This window comes from Drosophila yakuba, chromosome 3L (genome assembly GCF_016746365.2).
Source record: "Drosophila yakuba strain Tai18E2 chromosome 3L, Prin_Dyak_Tai18E2_2.1, whole genome shotgun sequence".
Taxonomy (NCBI): domain Eukaryota; kingdom Metazoa; phylum Arthropoda; class Insecta; order Diptera; family Drosophilidae; genus Drosophila; species Drosophila yakuba.
The window spans coordinates 20,221,988-20,237,745 of record NC_052529.2 but is presented as its reverse complement, the minus strand read 5'-3'; the positions used below and the strand labels follow the sequence as shown (position 1 = coordinate 20,237,745).

Below are 15,758 nucleotides of genomic sequence, written 5' to 3'. Positions count from 1 at the left end.
AATGTCAATATCGCTTTAAGGTCCGCTAAATATTTAATACGAGTTATAAGGAGTTTCCATGATTATTATTCTAATTCAATATCACACCGATAGCGAAATAAAGCAAAAATAAAGAAAGAAGAAAATATAGTTTAATAGGTCTAATTCAGCAAATTAAATTGTAGTCTACTTTTTAAATGCAAACATTTAAGAAAAGAAAAGAATATAGTTCTTGTGTTATTTCAGCTATACCTTTCTTAACCGATAGGCAACCCCATGGTAGGTTTTGAGTTTCCCCTGGCTAATAGAGAACCAGATCAAAAAGAGAGTGGATCGGATCGTTTCCCGCTGGAATTTGAGTGGAGTGGTAGGGGCTGGGCGGACCCAGAGCTCAATCAGAAACTGGTTTTGAGTGCTGAAGTCGGACCGCGGCTTTCAGTCGACATTCAGAGCTGAGCTGGGGCGGTATCGATCGGCGGAAGAAAGTTGAGTTTGTACCTGGAATACTAGGCCACTATATATCCAGATATCTATAGTTCCCGCTGAACTATGCGCAAGTCGCCGGGCAGCCTGGCCTCGGAGGCCTTCTCCAGTTCGAACTCCTCGCTGAGCAACTCGTACAGCGATGGCAGCGACCTGGCCAACTGGGAGGAGTACGTGACCACTGACGGGAGTCTCTTCTACATGGAGTATGTGAGAAATGAGAAGACTGGCGTCTCGGCGGAGCGGCGGGTGGAGTTCATGCGCCGATCGCTGCGCCTGGGAAAGAAGTCGTCGCGTCGCCAGCCGCACAGCAATAATCAGAGTCACAACCAAAACCAGTCCCACGGTCAGAGCCAGTTGGATACCCAGACAGAGCCGCAAGAGTTCCGATTCTCGCAGTTCAAGACGGCTGCCCCCGATCCCAAGAAACTGGATCTGGTTATCACAGCCGCCGATCGGTTCCGTTTCGGACGACGGTCCACGGCGGTGGAGTCCATACTGGGCTTCCGGGTGCTGCCCTTTCCGGATCAACCAGAATGCCTGATGGTCGATGGTTTCGTTCACGATCTAAGTGCCCTGCCGCACGGCATTAAACGGGGAGATTGGTTTCGATCCCTGAATGGCATAGAGTTGTATGCCAGCAATGTGGATGAGCTGCTCCAGCAGTTCGTGGAGCCCACTCAGGTGTGCCTAGGCTTTCAATCCTGCGGTGCGGCCAGTGCAGTTTCTCCCACCGATCCGGGCTACAATCCAAATACTCAAGAGGATCAGGTGTGCAAAGTGGAGAACTTTCCCATGTTCACGGAGAAGTTTGAGCAGATGCTGATAACGGAGGGGAATTTCGGCAGTTCCGGAAGTTCCGCGGACATAAAAATGCCCTTTGCTATGCTGCTACTCCCACCGGAGTGCTATCAGCATGAGCAGCAACAGGATTCCTTGTACTACTTTCCGGAAATCCCCGACAACTTCCTATTTAAGGCCCGTGGGAGTTTCCTCACCCTGCACGCCGTTCTCAGTGAACTGCACACCCAACCGTTGAGTTCGCGGCTCCTGGTGGACCAGGTGCAATACCACGTCAACTACCGACGCCTGAATGGGTTCCTAGTCCTCTTCGCCTACGCCGGAGGACTCTGCAGCGCAGCGGAGTGCAGCCTGCGATCGGATGAGCTGATAGGATACATACGCTTCTCTCTGCCGGGCTTGGTCCTGGAGAGCTTCAATCGGGAGGAGGAGCCGGGCATTAGTTCGAAACTGAGGCTTTTCCTGCGACACTTTTGTGAAATCCAAAGGATCCGGCTCGTAGCCGGATGTCAAGGGCATATTCGTTTCGAAGAGCTCCTGGGCCAATCCCGCAGCCTACCGCTGCCCAAGGAAGCGCAGCTGCGCATCTTTGATGCTCTGAGTGAAATGGAGGCCATGGATTATCGCAATTGGAACGATGAGCCACTTACCACTCACCGCGAGTTCTTCATCTACGGAAGTGCGCTGTACTACGATGGATTCCTGGTGGCCAGCCTGCTGCCACCGGAAGTGAGGGTGAGTGTAGAGGGATTCCTGCGCTGCCGAGGGATCTTCGAGTTGCTCGGGGCTGCTCCGGGAATTAAAGTTCGCGAGATGTACGTGTGGGAGGAGATAGTGTTGCCCAGTGCCACAGGGCGATATTTCCTCACAATCTGCACCAAGAACCACTTGAGTCTGGCTGTGATCTTAAAGATCTTTGATGCTCCGGACATGGCTCCTGATGCGGTGGTGGGTCCATCGCTCTTCTACATCGAGGAGATTCAGGAGACGCTGGACCACCTTGTGCAATGCGGCATAGAATCCCTGGCCATGTTCTGGTCCGTTTCCAATAAGAGACCCGAGGTGCTGGACGCTTCTGCCATCGAGACCAGGGATCAGGAGAAGGAGCCGAACAACCGACTGGAGTCCTTTCTTAAGCAGAAGCTCACCGTACTGAGTCCATCGGTGGAAGAGGAGGCCCAACTGTGCTCCTCCTTGGGTGGGTCTTCCATACACAGTCTGACTCCCAGCGAGGACGAATCCTGCCGCAGGCGGTTAACCCCCATCCATGGTGCTGCCGAGGATTCGGACAGCGGTTCCGATTGGGAGAACTTCGCCGTACAGCATCCACTCCATTATGGACTAAATCTCGGGGCCGAGAGTCACAATCAGAGCCAGATGACGGAGTCCATGTGGAAGGAGATCAACAACGTGGTGCCGGTCAAGATATCCGCTGGCTGGAAGAATTCCGTCCTGCACTACGTCTACATCGACATAGCTAATGGGTCCTTGTTTGCACCATTTAGCGACAGCTCCGAGAACTCCCACTACCTCTCCGAGATTCGTCAGGCGTGTCACATAATCCACGCCGTGCTGGAGAAATCCAAGCACTATCGCAGGCAGCTATCGGAATCCTCGAGGGCACAGCCAAACTCAAACGGCCACAGTAACCACACAGTGTCGCTGGTCAAGGAGCACGGCATGACCCTCGAGGTCAGTCCGCAAACCAAGACCGACGGGCAATCGCAGTCCTCGACAAGCAGTCGCTTCGTTGTGGTTGGTCGCCTCTTCCAGTCGCCAGCCAAGGAGGTCTACGTGTGTCACCGATCCGATGTTCCCCAGAATATAGTCGAAATGGCCTTCCGATTGTCCTTTTTCTCCATGGGATAACTTTTTGGAAGAACACTAACAACTTAGATAGTGGGATTGCTAATTTATATCAACCAAAACTTTAATCTGTCGAATTCTTGCGATAAATATAAAATTCCAAAAACTTAGGCAATATATATAATTAATATATTTTACAAATTCCACTACAAAAACGTCAGAATTAAGGGAAGTGCAATTTCTTAGCGCAAGCTCTGCCAAAACTCAGAAATTGAAAAAAATGTATATTTCTTTTGAAACGCAGCGAATAAATAGCTATTTCCACAAGAACACAAACATCGTGCGAATGTGTTTCATTCATTCATAGTTCAAACTAGAGAAGCCATCAAAACTGTCCACTATTTTTAGAGTTCGGTAGGAGGGTCCTAATCTAAAAGTAGTTCCACGCACCAAAAGACAAGAGACACGCCGAGCAATAAATCCACGTGAACGAGTGGCTCAAGGTGGTGCTCCCCAAATACTCAGTCTTTGCCAAATTCTCAAAATACGAATAGCCGTCGACAGTTCTGTTTGGGTGTTCCAACAAAAGAGGTTTCTTGGTGGATGGATAAGATGACAGCTACGTGGTTGCTGTGCTTTATTCTCTCCTCCACGGTGACGGCCATAGCGGAGGAATCGGGCAGCGGTCTGTTCAACGTCACTGGGAATTCCTCGGATACCGAAACTGCTCCAAAGTTACCCAGCGAAGTGCAAAAGGCTGTTTGCACTGTGACTGCCGGCGAGGTAAGGGCATCTGCCGAGGCTGTCACCACAAAAACCCTTAAGGGAGTGTGTGGATCAGGTGGGTCCAGTGGTCCCTTACCAGTTTGATCTTGAAATTATTTATGGTTTATCTGCAGATGAAATGAACATGGCCTTCCGGAGTCTGGAGAACAAACTCTACGAAGAGCTTCGAGTAATGAAACTGATTTTGGTGCACCTAGCCAAGGCAAATGGACTTAAACTCAATACTGCCCTTTCCACATCTCTGCCCACTCCACCCCCGACTATGAGGCCAATCACAGCCGCTGTGACGCAAATCTTTAAGCCAATTGAACCTCCCAAGAAGCCTTCCAATGCAACCAATTTGAAAGCCGAAGAAAACGAAGTTGCTCCAGACTTTGGACTCAAGAAGACGCCCACCCTGAAAAACTTGGAGTCAAACGCAAATCTGGGAGCTCGGGAAACTGAAGTCGATAAATTTAACAATACTGTGCTGGCCGATCAAGATGTAAAGTTGTTCACTTACTATTGGAAGTTGGAGAACGTCACAGAACTTATCAAAGCACCAAAATTGGCCACTGCCAGTAGCCCAATATTCAGCTTTAAAGGTACATCAGTAATTGGGATGGATTTTCAGAGTATTATTTCTAATTTCTTTATATTCCCATTGCAGGAAAGTCCCTACAACTAAAGTGCACTTTCCATCACATGAATCGCGAACTGCTGAACCTGCAACTAGGATATGGCATCTTTAATCCGAAATCTAACCCTGGCCAAAGCAACAACATCTTGTTAGAAATGGACGGAATTTTCCAGAATACTAAGTGGACCGAAGACATCCAGCTGAAGCACAAAATTTCCATACTGGATCAAAGTCATACCCACCGAAGAACGCAAGATCTGAGTTCACAGGTGCTGAACAAGCTGGACATGGGCTTCTCCATCCCAAACAGCGTGCTCCTCGGTAGCTCTTACATCAAGCAAAATGCGCTATTGATTCAGATTCTTTTATATTTGTGAATGACAGAACAACGTTTGTATCGGAGCAATTAAAACAAAGAGAGACCAAAACCATGTCCTATTAAGAAAACCTCAATATCCTTATTGCAGCTTAAAGCTTGCTGCGTGCTCCCTTTGCCTTTATGTCAAGGAATGGCAGAGCGATGGGGTAGAGCTCCTTGCACGACTTAAAGGTTACAATATCGCTGATTGGTTTATGACGCTCCATGTTTGTGATCTCCAAGGGCTCCGCTTCTGTCGTGGCATTGTCGTCGGTTTGCTGGGATACAATGTGTACGGACAAAACGCGTCGCTCTTCACCATCTTTTGCGATAAATTTCTGGAAATAGAAGCAGGTTTTTTAGACAAAAAGAACTTGTAAAGAACCATATGCTCTCACCTTGAAGTATTCTACAAAGTCGGCCTTGCTGATCTTACGGAGTATTGCTACCTCAGCTTCCTCTCTTTCAAAGTGATACGTCTGCATGGCTATTTCGCCATAAAACTGGCTGAATTGCTGGAATATGGTCTTAGGCTTTTCCAGCTTTTTCACGGCCAAAGCCTCCTTGTGCCGTTCAAACTCATCCAATGGCATATCCTCAATTACTTGCTGAAGATATCAAAAATTAGTTTATACAATTTATACAATAGACAATCGTGTTATTACCAAATAAGTTTGCAGAAAGTTTTCAATACGATCTTCGACAAAGGACGGGTGCTTTGCTGACTGCACAATGATACGTATGCCATTTGCTCCATTCACCTTACGCACTCCGCTAAACACGATGTAGCCCAGCTGTTCCTTTGTGCGAAGGCAATCGTAGCAAGGTTCCGAGAGCACCTGGGAAACCAGGTTCACCATTATGTTTGTGTGATCTGTTTGTGCGCCGCATTGCAGGTAAAGCTGTGTGCAGGAGCTCTTATGGAACTCGTTCTCCTTCTCAAATAAGTAGCTGTCGCCTTTAATAGAACACAATTCATAATTGGTTAAAAATTATTGAGCAATATTTTGACATACCCGCAAGCAGCTTATACTCTCGCTTTTTTAGCATTTGCCGCGCCAAAATGGGAAGCTTTGACGCATTAGTAGCCTCCAGGCGAGTATTAACTCGTCCCGCGATGTCCGTGGCCTGCTGCTTGGTCACATTGCCAAAAATAAAGCACTCTGTGTGCAGGCGCTGGAAGAACTCCCTAGCAAAGTTCAACACTCTATCGTACGTGACAACTATAAAAGAGTGCTTATTAATAAACTTATTTTCTAGTTAGTCCCAGCTAATATCTTACGTTCCATAGCGTCTAACAGCTCCACATTGGCCCACGCATTTTCAGTTAACAACAAAGCTAAATAGTATATGGAATGCTGATATGGTTGCTCAGCCTTAAAGTTTTTCAGTGAACGTACGTATTCCTCCTTAAGGATGTCAAAACGTTTCTCATCGATGGAAAAGTCAAAAAGGTGATCTAACAGCTTCTCCAACAGCACCACCTGTTTGTCACTAAAACCTCGAATGGTGAACTGAAAGGGAAAAACATTTAGCAATTTGAAAGTTAGGAAGAGTTACGTCTTCTCACATCGATGCCGCACGTCTTTCCCATCACACTAAGCTTCAAACTGGCTAGCTCTGCATCGTATAAGTACTCGTTGAGCTGATCCTTCAGCAGCATCACCATCATATGGTTCAGATTACAGTTCAGGGGATCTAGATAAGCTATCGGATTGGACATGTCGAACGTCATGCATGCCTTGGGTTTATTGAACTGATTGTCCTGCTTATGCCAAACCCTTAAAATTGGGGTATCCATAATAATAGTGGGATGTTTGGGAGCATCGGCTGGAACCTCGGAAATATCAAAGTTTGTTGGTATGAAGCTGTTTGGCAGCGCCAGTTTAAGGTTCTCGTTGAGTTCACAATTCTCCCAACACTACAAATATTTAAAGGTTATTTTTTTAAGGAGTTGTGAAATACAATAAGACTTACTTGCACTGTATCCTTGGCCACGCGCTTAACGCCGTACTTGGTTTTATAGTAGGGCTCCGCTAAGTCGCAATCTTGCTCAAAGCTCTGGCTTACCATTACTATTCGGCTTTTGGATGGAACCAGCTCATCCAATAAGCCTTTAATGAGGTCTGGACGCCATTCGTTGCTCAGATATGGAGCAATAAGTACCTCCTCCAGGGGAAATATTTGCATCGACGAGACGGCATGTGTGACTAAACTCTCCGGCTGCTCCTTTTCCTTGAAGCGGAATCTCATTTCGTTGAGTTTAACGCACTCGTCAAATATCCACTTCTTGGGACCCTCTTTTCGCAGCATTTCCAAGTACTGAAACACGATCTTAACTATGTCATCCACGTGTTCCAAACCCTCTTGCGTCAAGTCGACGACAATATCGAAGAACCCAAATCCGTTTTGTGTGTTCTGATGCCCGGCCATAAGACTGCAAATAGAATAGATTTATCATCTCTAAAATCGGTGATCTTAACGAACTTACTCATTGCACCAGCCCAGACGTCGCAGCTCGGATAAAATGCTGCCCTTGCCCTCGTGACCGATGAGGTGCGTCAAATAGTTATCGGGCTATAACAAAACAAAAGGAAAAGTAAGCCATAGAAGAGCTTTTTGGCAATCCTCTGATTGATCCGTAGCCACATCGCAGTGGTTCCTAAAACTTACGCCTGACTTGTAGAACTGCGTCAAATCGTCTGTGGTAAAGCTTATCGTCAGCGATCGGATGTCTTTGATAGGCACTATTTTCACTTTTTGTCCATAGCGCTCCTCGGCGTAGGGATGGCGTGGCCAATCTGGAACCTCGACGTTTTTGTTCTCGATTTCCGAGAACTTCTCCAATACCATACTCTCCAGTTCGTCCAAAGATTCTGTCGGAGATTGATTAGTTATTAGCACTAACGACAGAAACCATAATAACAAACCTTTTCCAATGACAGCCAGGCACATTATGTTGGCGGAGTACCACTGCTTGTGGAACTTAAGCAACTCATCCCGCACATCTATGTTCTTGGACTTGGGTATTTCGGAAAGGGTGGTCTTGTTGCCGCTACCAAACTTGCTGTAGGCATGATCCGACTTGGCCAGGTGACGGTTCACCTGCTTGATTCGCCACAGATCGCTGGGCAGGTTTTTTTCGTGCTCGGAGTTTACCTGCAATGAAACCCTCTTATTTCTGAAAGCAATTTATCTGATGAGATTATATACCGCATTGATTTCCCGCTCTGTGGCGCTGGGCGTGAACAAGGGTGCTATGAAGAACTGCGCGAAGCGATCTAATGCTCCATCTAACTTGTCCGGCGCCACATGGAAGTGGTACTTTGTCATCAGGGGATAGGTGGCGGCGTTGCTGCTTCCGCCGCTCTGCGAAAGGTAAGTGGTGTAGCCATTCTCATGGGGATACTTCTCGGTGCCCAGGAACAGCATGTGCTCGCAAAAGTGGGCCAATCCAGGCAGGTTCGTGGGATCTGACATGTGGCTGTCATGGGCACAGCTATTAGAGGCGAACATTGAGGGAACATTTAAACTTATTTACCCCACTTGCACGGAGAGAGCTGCAGCCGAGACATCTGTGTTGGGATCGCTGATAAGCAGGACCTTCAGTCCATTTTCGAGTTGCAATCCCCGGTAGTCGCGTGTGTCCTGCAGCGACTTTTCAATGTTGTTCAGCCTATAAGAGATGACTCATTGCCTTTAGACGACCTCAAAGACGTGTAACTCGCAATTACCTCAATATGGGCTCCATGCTGTCTGGTTTTCTGGTTGCGGACTTTTGCGAGCTCTCAGCTATTGTCATCTTGGGTTTAGTAAACGTTCCAATAGATCGATGTGTTACTGAAATGCTGGCCCTCAACGCACTTGACCTGTGCGAAATAATTGCTATTTAGTGGTGTCCGTTGGCGGAAATTGGATTTATTGCTGCCAACCGTCGACCAAAAACCGCTGTTAAGGCAAAAATCGATTTTCTGCACGTAAGATACATTGAGTTTGTGAAATACTTTTAAGGACGCAACTCCGGCTTAACTTAGCGCCCGTACGTTAAAAATTTCGAAAGTGGGCGGAGTAGGTAACCGAGTCGGTCGTGTTCGCGTTCAATCAATTTTAATTGCTCTTTGGCCCGAAAAATAAATTCTAACTAGTTTCGCAACAACTAAAAGAGTAAATAATCATCTGTTCGCAGGGTTGCCAACGCACCGCGTAGACAGAACTAGTTCAAAGCGTTGCCAGGTCGTTTATTTTATCAGTGGTTCAAGATTTCAGAATTGAAGAAAGTATACAAAATGTTCCTGGGTAAGCTTATTTTCAAATATGAAATTAATGAATTAATAAATATAAATATTTATAAATTTAATTAGTTTCAGATGATGATTTTTACTCCAAATTGTTAATTTTGATTGTAATAGGTTCAAAATGCATTTAAGCTGCTTAATTTTAATAATTAATTTTAATAATTTAACGACATAACATATAATAAATATTGGGCAGCCCTGCAAAGTCATTATAAAAATAAATATTCCGCGAAATGTCGTGCTTTGGCCATCTGGCAACACTCCGCGACCATCCACCACCGTAGTCCAACACTGGTCGGCTACCGTCAAAGCGCGTAGAAGAATTGCGGGCTGTAACTGCATTTTATTATTTTTAATTTTATTGATAGTGCACCTGACCAGCGAGCACCTTTTATTCGCCGTCGTCGGCAACCATCTCGCAGCGATGCCAAAGTTGTGCCAGCCGAAAAGATTGCGCGTGTTGCGAACCACAAACTGCGTCGCCATCGGTGTGTGGGTGCAGAAATAAATGCAAATTGTTGTAAAATGCCGTGCTTTGGTGTGCGTGTTGATAAGTGCAATACGCAAAAGTAAGAACATTGAGGCAAATCCGTGCAATCCGTGGGATCAGCCGTTTTCAGAGGTGAGTGTTGCAGTGCTAAGTCCGCGGAGATTCATGAATTCGTGAATTCTGTGTTTCCCCTTCGACCAGCAGTCGAATTAGGTTCTAATCAAATTGTTTACCCACTAAAATACGTTCCATCGCGAAAAAGTACAAGTGCTCAACGATTTTTCTCCTCGTTCTCTGGTCCTCAAAATGGGCCAAGTTTACCGGAATGGCAAGTAGGAACTTCAAGATGCCCTCTTAAAAGTCCCTGTGCCTCCTGTGTGCGAGTGTTGGTGTGTGTGTTTGGTAACGGTATTTGTGGCCGTTTTGCAATGGCACGAGAAAATCAATAAGCTAGCAAAATTGAAGAAAGGAGACTCCCAGACATAACAAAGCAGCCCAAAGTTCGTTAATAATACTAATATGCTGGCGTGCTTTGCAAGTACTCGTGAATCAAAGAGCCTAATTACCCCACAGGTTCACACCTCGCATGAGAAAACACTTGGCTCCTGTCCGTAAATAAACTTAGTTTTCGTGTGCTAAGATGGTTATTAAAAGATAATGGTTTGTGGAAATATTTTACAATAAAAACTAAAAACTAAGGTACCAGTTAACCTTTAAGAAATGGCAAAAATCGGTCAAGTTTTATGCTATAGTAAGAGTATATTTTCAAATGATTATCATGGGTTCTTTACCTTCTGCATATTTACATTTTCAATCTTCAAAAACTACATGTTTATCACCTTTAAAACTTAGTTATTTCGCTTGGCTTCACTTTGTTTAATAATATATTTTTAGAAGTATTTCTACAAGAACAATCCAAATTGCAAATCGGTCAGTGTTCTTCTTTTCAGAAATGTAAATTATACAGCTACATTTACAAGAAGCCATGTCTGATTTCAAGAATATTTTCAAATGCTTTCTTCGCAATCTACATTTGATTCTCTTTCCCTTTGAAGGGATTCCAAGGTCTCTAATCTATTGTACAGATACATTATAAACAAGAGAGAATGCTATAATTGAGTTTCCCGACTATCTGACACCCGCTACTCAGCTAGTGGAAGTGCAAGGTGGAAATTTCAACACAACGACAGTTTTTGGCTGTTTGTGGGCGTTAGAGTGGGCGTGGCAAATAGTTTTTTTTTTGGCAAACCGATAGAAATTTACTAGACTAATAGACCTTCATATGGACGGACGGACAGACGGACATGGCCAGATCGACTCGGCTATCGACCCTGATCAAGAATATATTTACTTTATATGGTCGAAACCGCTTCCTTCTGCCTGACTGTACCCTTTTACTTTACGAGTAACGTAAAGTACAATGCCTCTTACAATGCCTTCAATTGCATGGTTATTGTTTTGGGCTTGAAGAGCATCCCAAAATAGAATGCAACTCGTCGGGAAGATCGGACAATGGATTGCCGTGGAGCGTGGGCCACGCAGGAAGAAGCGTGCTCATTGCGACTGGAGGATTGATGGCAGATATTTTTAGTGCAGCCCCAATTAGGTTCAATTAGAGACCAAGAGAGCTTATCGCTCCGTATCCGAGGTACTGGCTTCAACTTCCTCCGCGACAAGTGGATCGGGGGTCAATGAATTGGATGGCGGTTTATAGCCGCCGATTGCGGGATCCAATGGATTTCGCGGTAAATGATACGAATCCCCCATAAATATATGAATAGCAGGTACCAGATTTCACGTTAGTAATTTGAGTATTCACCGAGTGCAGAGTTTATTGATGTAGATCAGTTATTCATATTCACTGAACGTGAATTTTCTAAGTGCGTAGACTGTTATAAATAATTTATATTTTAGGAAGCACTTAATAATGTAGATTAAAATCAAATTAATCACGAGATAGAACAATTTTGCTTCACACAAAACGTTAATGCAGACGATATTTTATGTGACTTACTAATTAGCATGTCGATTGTAAGTCGAGAATTTAGCATCAGCGATAGACCTTATCAGAATTGAAAAGTATTAGGGCAGCAATTCTACGTAGTTCACTTATTTATATTAAGAGAATGTTTTCCTCAAGAGAGCATACATATATTCGAATCCCAATTAAATCATCCAAAATTCTTTTTATTTCAGATTTTAAAAGCGTGTCCTGCTATTTGTGCATGCCCGAAATGGACAACGAGCAGCCGCATCAAGAGTTGGTGAAGTGCGTCCTGGTGGGGGACACGGCGGTGGGCAAGACCCGACTGATCTGCGCGAGGGCCTGCAACAAACATGTCTCGCTATCCCAGCTCCTCTCCACACACGTGCCGACCGTGTGGGCTATCGACCAGTATCGCATATACAAAGATGTGGGTTACCATTCTCTAATGAGTCCTAATTGTTGAATTTAATCGAGTCTTAAAATATGAAAGGTTCTCGAGCGATCCTGGGAAGTGGTGGATGGAGTGAATGTCTCACTTCGCCTATGGGATACATTTGGTGACCACGATAAGGATCGGCGTTTCGCATACGGCAGGTTTGTAATCATAGCAGAACTCACTATACGAATCAAAAAGATATATATTCTTGACCTACAGATCCGATGTGGTGCTGCTGTGCTTTTCCATTGCCAGTCCAATTTCCTTGCGCAACTGCAAGATGATGTGGTATCCGGAAATTCGCCGCTTTTGTCCGGATGTTCCTGTCATTCTAGTTGGCTGCAAGAACGACCTGCGCTACATGTATCGCGACGAGAACTATCTCTCGTATTTCGGCGAGAAGGGAACCTTTGTTCGGTATGCAGAGCTAACAGGTTTCAGCCAGTTTAGTGCAGCTTTAATCAATTCAATTATTCATTGGGTAGCAATCTATATTTAGATTATATTTACAGAACACTAAAAATATAAATTAATGTTGAATACTAAAGAAATTCATTTGATAAGATTTTGAGAGAAATTCTATTTAAATTAACTTAATTAAAAGCAATCGTTACTATAATCTTTTTTAAAGAGCCGCATTGAAGAGTGACCTGGTTATGCCGGATGAGGCGCGTGCCGTCGCCAAAGAGCTGGGAGTGGCCTACTACGAGACCAGTGTGTTCACCTACTTTGGAGTGAATGAGGTGTTTGAAAATGCCATCCGATCCGCGTTGATTGCACGGCGACAGCAGCGCTTCTGGATGACAAACCTAAAGAAGGTACAGAAGCCCCTGCTGCAAGCCCCGTTTCGGCCACCGAAGCCACCACCACCGGAGGTCACCGTCATGGTCGGCAACTATCGGCAGGATATCTACAACATGTTCCTGTCGCAGGCCTACACCGACCTTGTTTTGGTCGGGGCGGGTGGCATCAAGTTCGCCGTGCACAGGTTCATGCTAGCCGCCGCGTCCAGCATCTTCCAGCGCCTGCTTAGCACTGAGCTGACTGATATGGGCGGGCGGAGCAGCAGCGAATCTAGCATGGTCAGCTCAACATTCGGGGAGGCCACCATTGCGGACTTTAACGACGACACAGAGTCCCTGATCCGCTACGAATCACGCACACAACGGTGGGTGTTGCCTCCTGATCTCAGTGAACCCATTGTCTTTAAATACACTTTTTTTCAGCAGAATGTGGGAACATTTAAAGCGCCGCTCCAGTTATCAGGCGTTACCTCTCATGGAGTCTAAGCGGTCCAACGATCTGTACCGGGAGCTACATCATCCGGTTCTGCAGAGCATTCGCCTGGTGCACGTGGAAAATCATCGGGGTACAAATGGTCTGCAGACAATTGTCACCCTTAGCAAGCTTATATCTCCGCAAGCTGTGCATCAGTGCCTGAGATTTATTTATACCGGTACCATTGACAAGGATTGCAATAATCTGGAGGTAGGATCATGTTTCAATATAGTGAGTTTTAAGAACCTAACCCATTAATATATTGTTTATGCTTACAGGAAATTAGAGAAGCTGCCGATTTATTAGAACTGCCGCAACTAACTCAGCTACTTTCCAGGCCTCAAACCGTTATGGAGAACTCCAGCGATGAGCCAAATCCACACATTTGCCTTGTAAGCACATTGATGCTATGATATCCATTATATAGACCTAAACATTTAATTTTCTTTACATTAGCGCATCAAAGAAAGCATGGAACGGCATTGCATTGGTGACGGGTGCTTCAGTGATGTCACCTTTGAATTGGATGATGGTTTAATGAAGGTTTGTCTGTTTAATTGCTATAAAGCACAATATTTAAAATATACCTTTACTGCATTGCAGGCACACCGCGCTGTGTTAGTTGGTCGTTGTGATGTCATGCGCGCAATGTTGTTGGGTGACTTTCGCGAGGCGCATTCCAATGTGGTAGGAAGGAGCCTAATACCATTATACTAAAGATAGTTATCATAATTTTCCTAACCCTAAGATCGTATTCCCTGGAGTTACAATTTACACATTCCACAAGCTGCTGTGCTACCTGTACACTGATCAGATTCCGCCAATCTCGGCCGTCAAGTGCCTCAATCTGTTGGAGCTGGCCAACAGACTCTGCCTGCCGCGGCTGCTAAACCTGGTTGAGTGCCGCGTTATTGAAGATCTCACTCTGATTTCCCAGAACGAAACCAATGAAACGGTGGATCACTGTCTAAAGTTACTGGAGCCAGTGAAGGTATAGAACAATCAGTTAAATAATTATTATAATTCCCAAAGTACCATATATTGTCTCTTTCAGCTGCACAACGCACATCAATTGGCCGAGTGGTGCATGTCATACCTGTGCGTCAATTACAACCTTATTTGTAAGTTTTCACTCAAGGGCCTAAAGGCGCTGCACCAGGATAATCAGGAGTACTTGCGAGAGCACCGATGGCCTCCTGTCTGGTATCTCAAGGACTATGATTACTATCAGCGATGCCTGAACGAGTTGAACAAGGAGCTAAAGCTAAAGACTTCGAGACGGGAGTCGCCAAGCGATGACGAGGGTTGTCTGTGCTTCACGGGCGGTAAGTGTTGCTACTTTTACGGAATTATCTGCTCCACATTCCACCACACTTAACATCCCAGTCCAATACTCCAGTCGGAGGATCAGCTCAGGTTTTAGTTTCAGCTAGCTATAGAGGATAATGTATGTATCACGACTGCGGTTTGTATTTGTAGCTAGGTGTCTCGTTATTGTTTTCCTTTCCTGTTGATTTCCTTGCTCATTTACAACGACAACGCCATCACCATAATATTAATGTGCGAAATTTGGTCAAAGTATTCTCTTGCTGGCTGTTAGGTAAATCGAAGCGCAGCGGTGATGGGAGTGGCACTACGGAGAACAGCAACGCAGATAATCAGATATTTAACAGCGCCGGCAACTCGCTCAACCACATTGATTTAGAGGCGGACATGGACCTGAATCTCTGACACCCAGCCCTAGGACAAGGAAGGTTTGTTAATGATTTTAAAGTAAGAATTCTTTGATGACAATATTCGATCTTCCAGATCACTGCGCTTCATTGTGATCCTGCCGGTCCTGATCTGTTTCATCTGTACGATTTTAAGTATTTTGATACTTTTCCAAATCCATACATAACAAACCTCAAGGATACGATTTAGCGTGGTCGGATATAGGGATTGGGAATGGAGAGAGAAGAGAGGAGTGGCGCGTCTGCTTTTGACATTACGCAATATATAGAGCGCAAATTTGCCTTAGTGATTACTGATTAATAAGTCCAACGTAGCTCGACCCAGATCAAAGGAGCATACTGCAGAGTGCTTCGGATTTCTTATATTTATACGCCTATATATAATGCATAGCATAGACGAGTATGTATGCACATGCACCTCGGCGATGCGAAGCATTTCGCTGTATTGCCTTACGATATATTGGTGTACACTCAACTTGTTCTGCACGATTCCATGGAAAGTGGAATGCTAAAGGACACAGACATGTGTATATCCTTATATTTGTACCTTTACCTAAGACATGTATGTATGTATATTTTTGAATTCCTACTTACGGAAACATTTGTCTAGCCATAGCTCTAAGCAATTCTTTATGATAAGGACGCATTTTGTACAGAATGATAGAATAAAGCAATTACGAACAAATTGCACGTTTCTTATTTGTAAT

At 45.0% G+C, this 15,758-nt stretch overlaps 4 protein-coding genes across 7 annotated transcripts; 3 read left to right on the top strand and 1 right to left on the bottom strand.

Annotated features, from left to right (window-relative positions):
- Window positions 1-153: 153 nt before the first annotated feature.
- On the top strand, window positions 154-3,405 carry LOC6534802 (protein inturned). The gene has a single exon (XM_002095438.3). It carries the CDS (start codon window positions 529-531, stop codon window positions 3,130-3,132), a length of 2,604 nt encoding a protein of 867 aa, XP_002095474.1. The 5' UTR covers window positions 154-528; the 3' UTR covers window positions 3,133-3,405.
- Window positions 3,406-3,531: 126 nt separating this feature from the next.
- On the top strand, window positions 3,532-4,921 carry LOC6534801. Its single transcript, XM_002095437.3, has 3 exons — window positions 3,532-3,910; window positions 3,969-4,439; window positions 4,505-4,921. Exons 1-3 carry the CDS (start codon window positions 3,673-3,675, stop codon window positions 4,849-4,851), a joined length of 1,056 nt encoding a protein of 351 aa, XP_002095473.3. The 5' UTR covers window positions 3,532-3,672; the 3' UTR covers window positions 4,852-4,921.
- LOC6534800 (insulin-degrading enzyme) lies at window positions 4,825-9,003 on the bottom strand. Of its 3 annotated transcripts, XM_002095436.4 has the most exons (14): window positions 8,765-9,001; window positions 8,567-8,701; window positions 8,374-8,508; window positions 8,046-8,316; window positions 7,763-7,991; window positions 7,506-7,708; window positions 7,324-7,409; window positions 6,810-7,269; window positions 6,403-6,753; window positions 6,115-6,346; window positions 5,849-6,055; window positions 5,498-5,790; window positions 5,231-5,440; window positions 4,825-5,170 (listed from the first exon to the last, which is right to left on the bottom strand). In XM_002095436.4, exons 1-14 carry the CDS (start codon window positions 8,818-8,820, stop codon window positions 4,943-4,945), a joined length of 3,096 nt encoding a protein of 1,031 aa, XP_002095472.1. In that variant the 5' UTR covers window positions 8,821-9,001; the 3' UTR covers window positions 4,825-4,942. The 3 variants fall into 3 exon arrangements, with proteins under 3 accessions (XP_002095472.1, XP_015050841.1, XP_039229714.1); XM_015195355.3 differs by having other exon boundaries at window positions 8,567-9,001; XM_039373780.2 differs by lacking the exons at window positions 4,825-5,170; window positions 5,231-5,440; window positions 5,498-5,790 and having other exon boundaries at window positions 5,914-6,055; window positions 6,115-6,171; window positions 6,233-6,346; window positions 8,765-9,003.
- A 406-nt stretch (window positions 9,004-9,409) lies between these two features.
- On the top strand, window positions 9,410-15,736 carry LOC6534799 (rho-related BTB domain-containing protein 1). 2 transcript variants are annotated; one of them, XM_039373782.2, is made up of 13 exons: window positions 9,410-9,749; window positions 11,814-12,031; window positions 12,095-12,198; window positions 12,260-12,457; window positions 12,672-13,208; window positions 13,270-13,528; window positions 13,597-13,710; window positions 13,775-13,861; window positions 13,922-14,005; window positions 14,067-14,309; window positions 14,373-14,643; window positions 14,919-15,072; window positions 15,128-15,736. In XM_039373782.2, the coding sequence occupies exons 2-12, from the start codon at window positions 11,843-11,845 to the stop codon at window positions 15,047-15,049; spliced, it is 2,217 nt and encodes a 738-aa protein (XP_039229716.1). In that variant the 5' UTR covers window positions 9,410-9,749; window positions 11,814-11,842; the 3' UTR covers window positions 15,050-15,072; window positions 15,128-15,736. The 2 variants fall into 2 exon arrangements, with proteins under 2 accessions (XP_039229716.1, XP_043062947.1); XM_043207012.1 differs by having other exon boundaries at window positions 14,898-15,072.
- The last annotated feature ends 22 nt before the right edge of the window (window positions 15,737-15,758 follow it).

Bases quoted from the DNA above. Each gene is read 5' to 3' on its own strand.
- LOC6534802 (XM_002095438.3), top strand. From the start codon at position 529: ATGCGCAAGTCGCCGGGCAGCCTGGCCTCGGAGGCCTTCTCCAGTTCG.
- LOC6534801 (XM_002095437.3), top strand. From the start codon at position 3,673: ATGGATAAGATGACAGCTACGTGGTTGCTGTGCTTTATTCTCTCCTCC. The intron at 3,911-3,968 runs GTGGGTCCAGTG...GTTTATCTGCAG, and splicing joins TAAGGGAGTGTGTGGATCAG to ATGAAATGAACATGGCCTTC. The intron at 4,440-4,504 runs GTACATCAGTAA...TTCCCATTGCAG, and splicing joins CCCAATATTCAGCTTTAAAG to GAAAGTCCCTACAACTAAAG.
- LOC6534800 (XM_002095436.4), bottom strand. From the start codon at position 8,820: ATGTATCTTACGTGCAGAAAATCGATTTTTGCCTTAACAGCGGTTTTT. The intron at 7,410-7,505 runs GTAAGTTTTAGG...GTTTTGTTATAG, and splicing joins CGCAGTTCTACAAGTCAGGC to CCCGATAACTATTTGACGCA. The intron at 6,056-6,114 runs GTAAGATATTAG...ACTCTTTTATAG, and splicing joins GCTGTTAGACGCTATGGAAC to TTGTCACGTACGATAGAGTG.
- LOC6534799 (XM_043207012.1), top strand. From the start codon at position 11,843: ATGCCCGAAATGGACAACGAGCAGCCGCATCAAGAGTTGGTGAAGTGC. The intron at 13,209-13,269 runs GTGGGTGTTGCC...TTTTTTCAGCAG, and splicing joins TACGAATCACGCACACAACG to AATGTGGGAACATTTAAAGC. The intron at 13,529-13,596 runs GTAGGATCATGT...TTATGCTTACAG, and splicing joins AGGATTGCAATAATCTGGAG to GAAATTAGAGAAGCTGCCGA.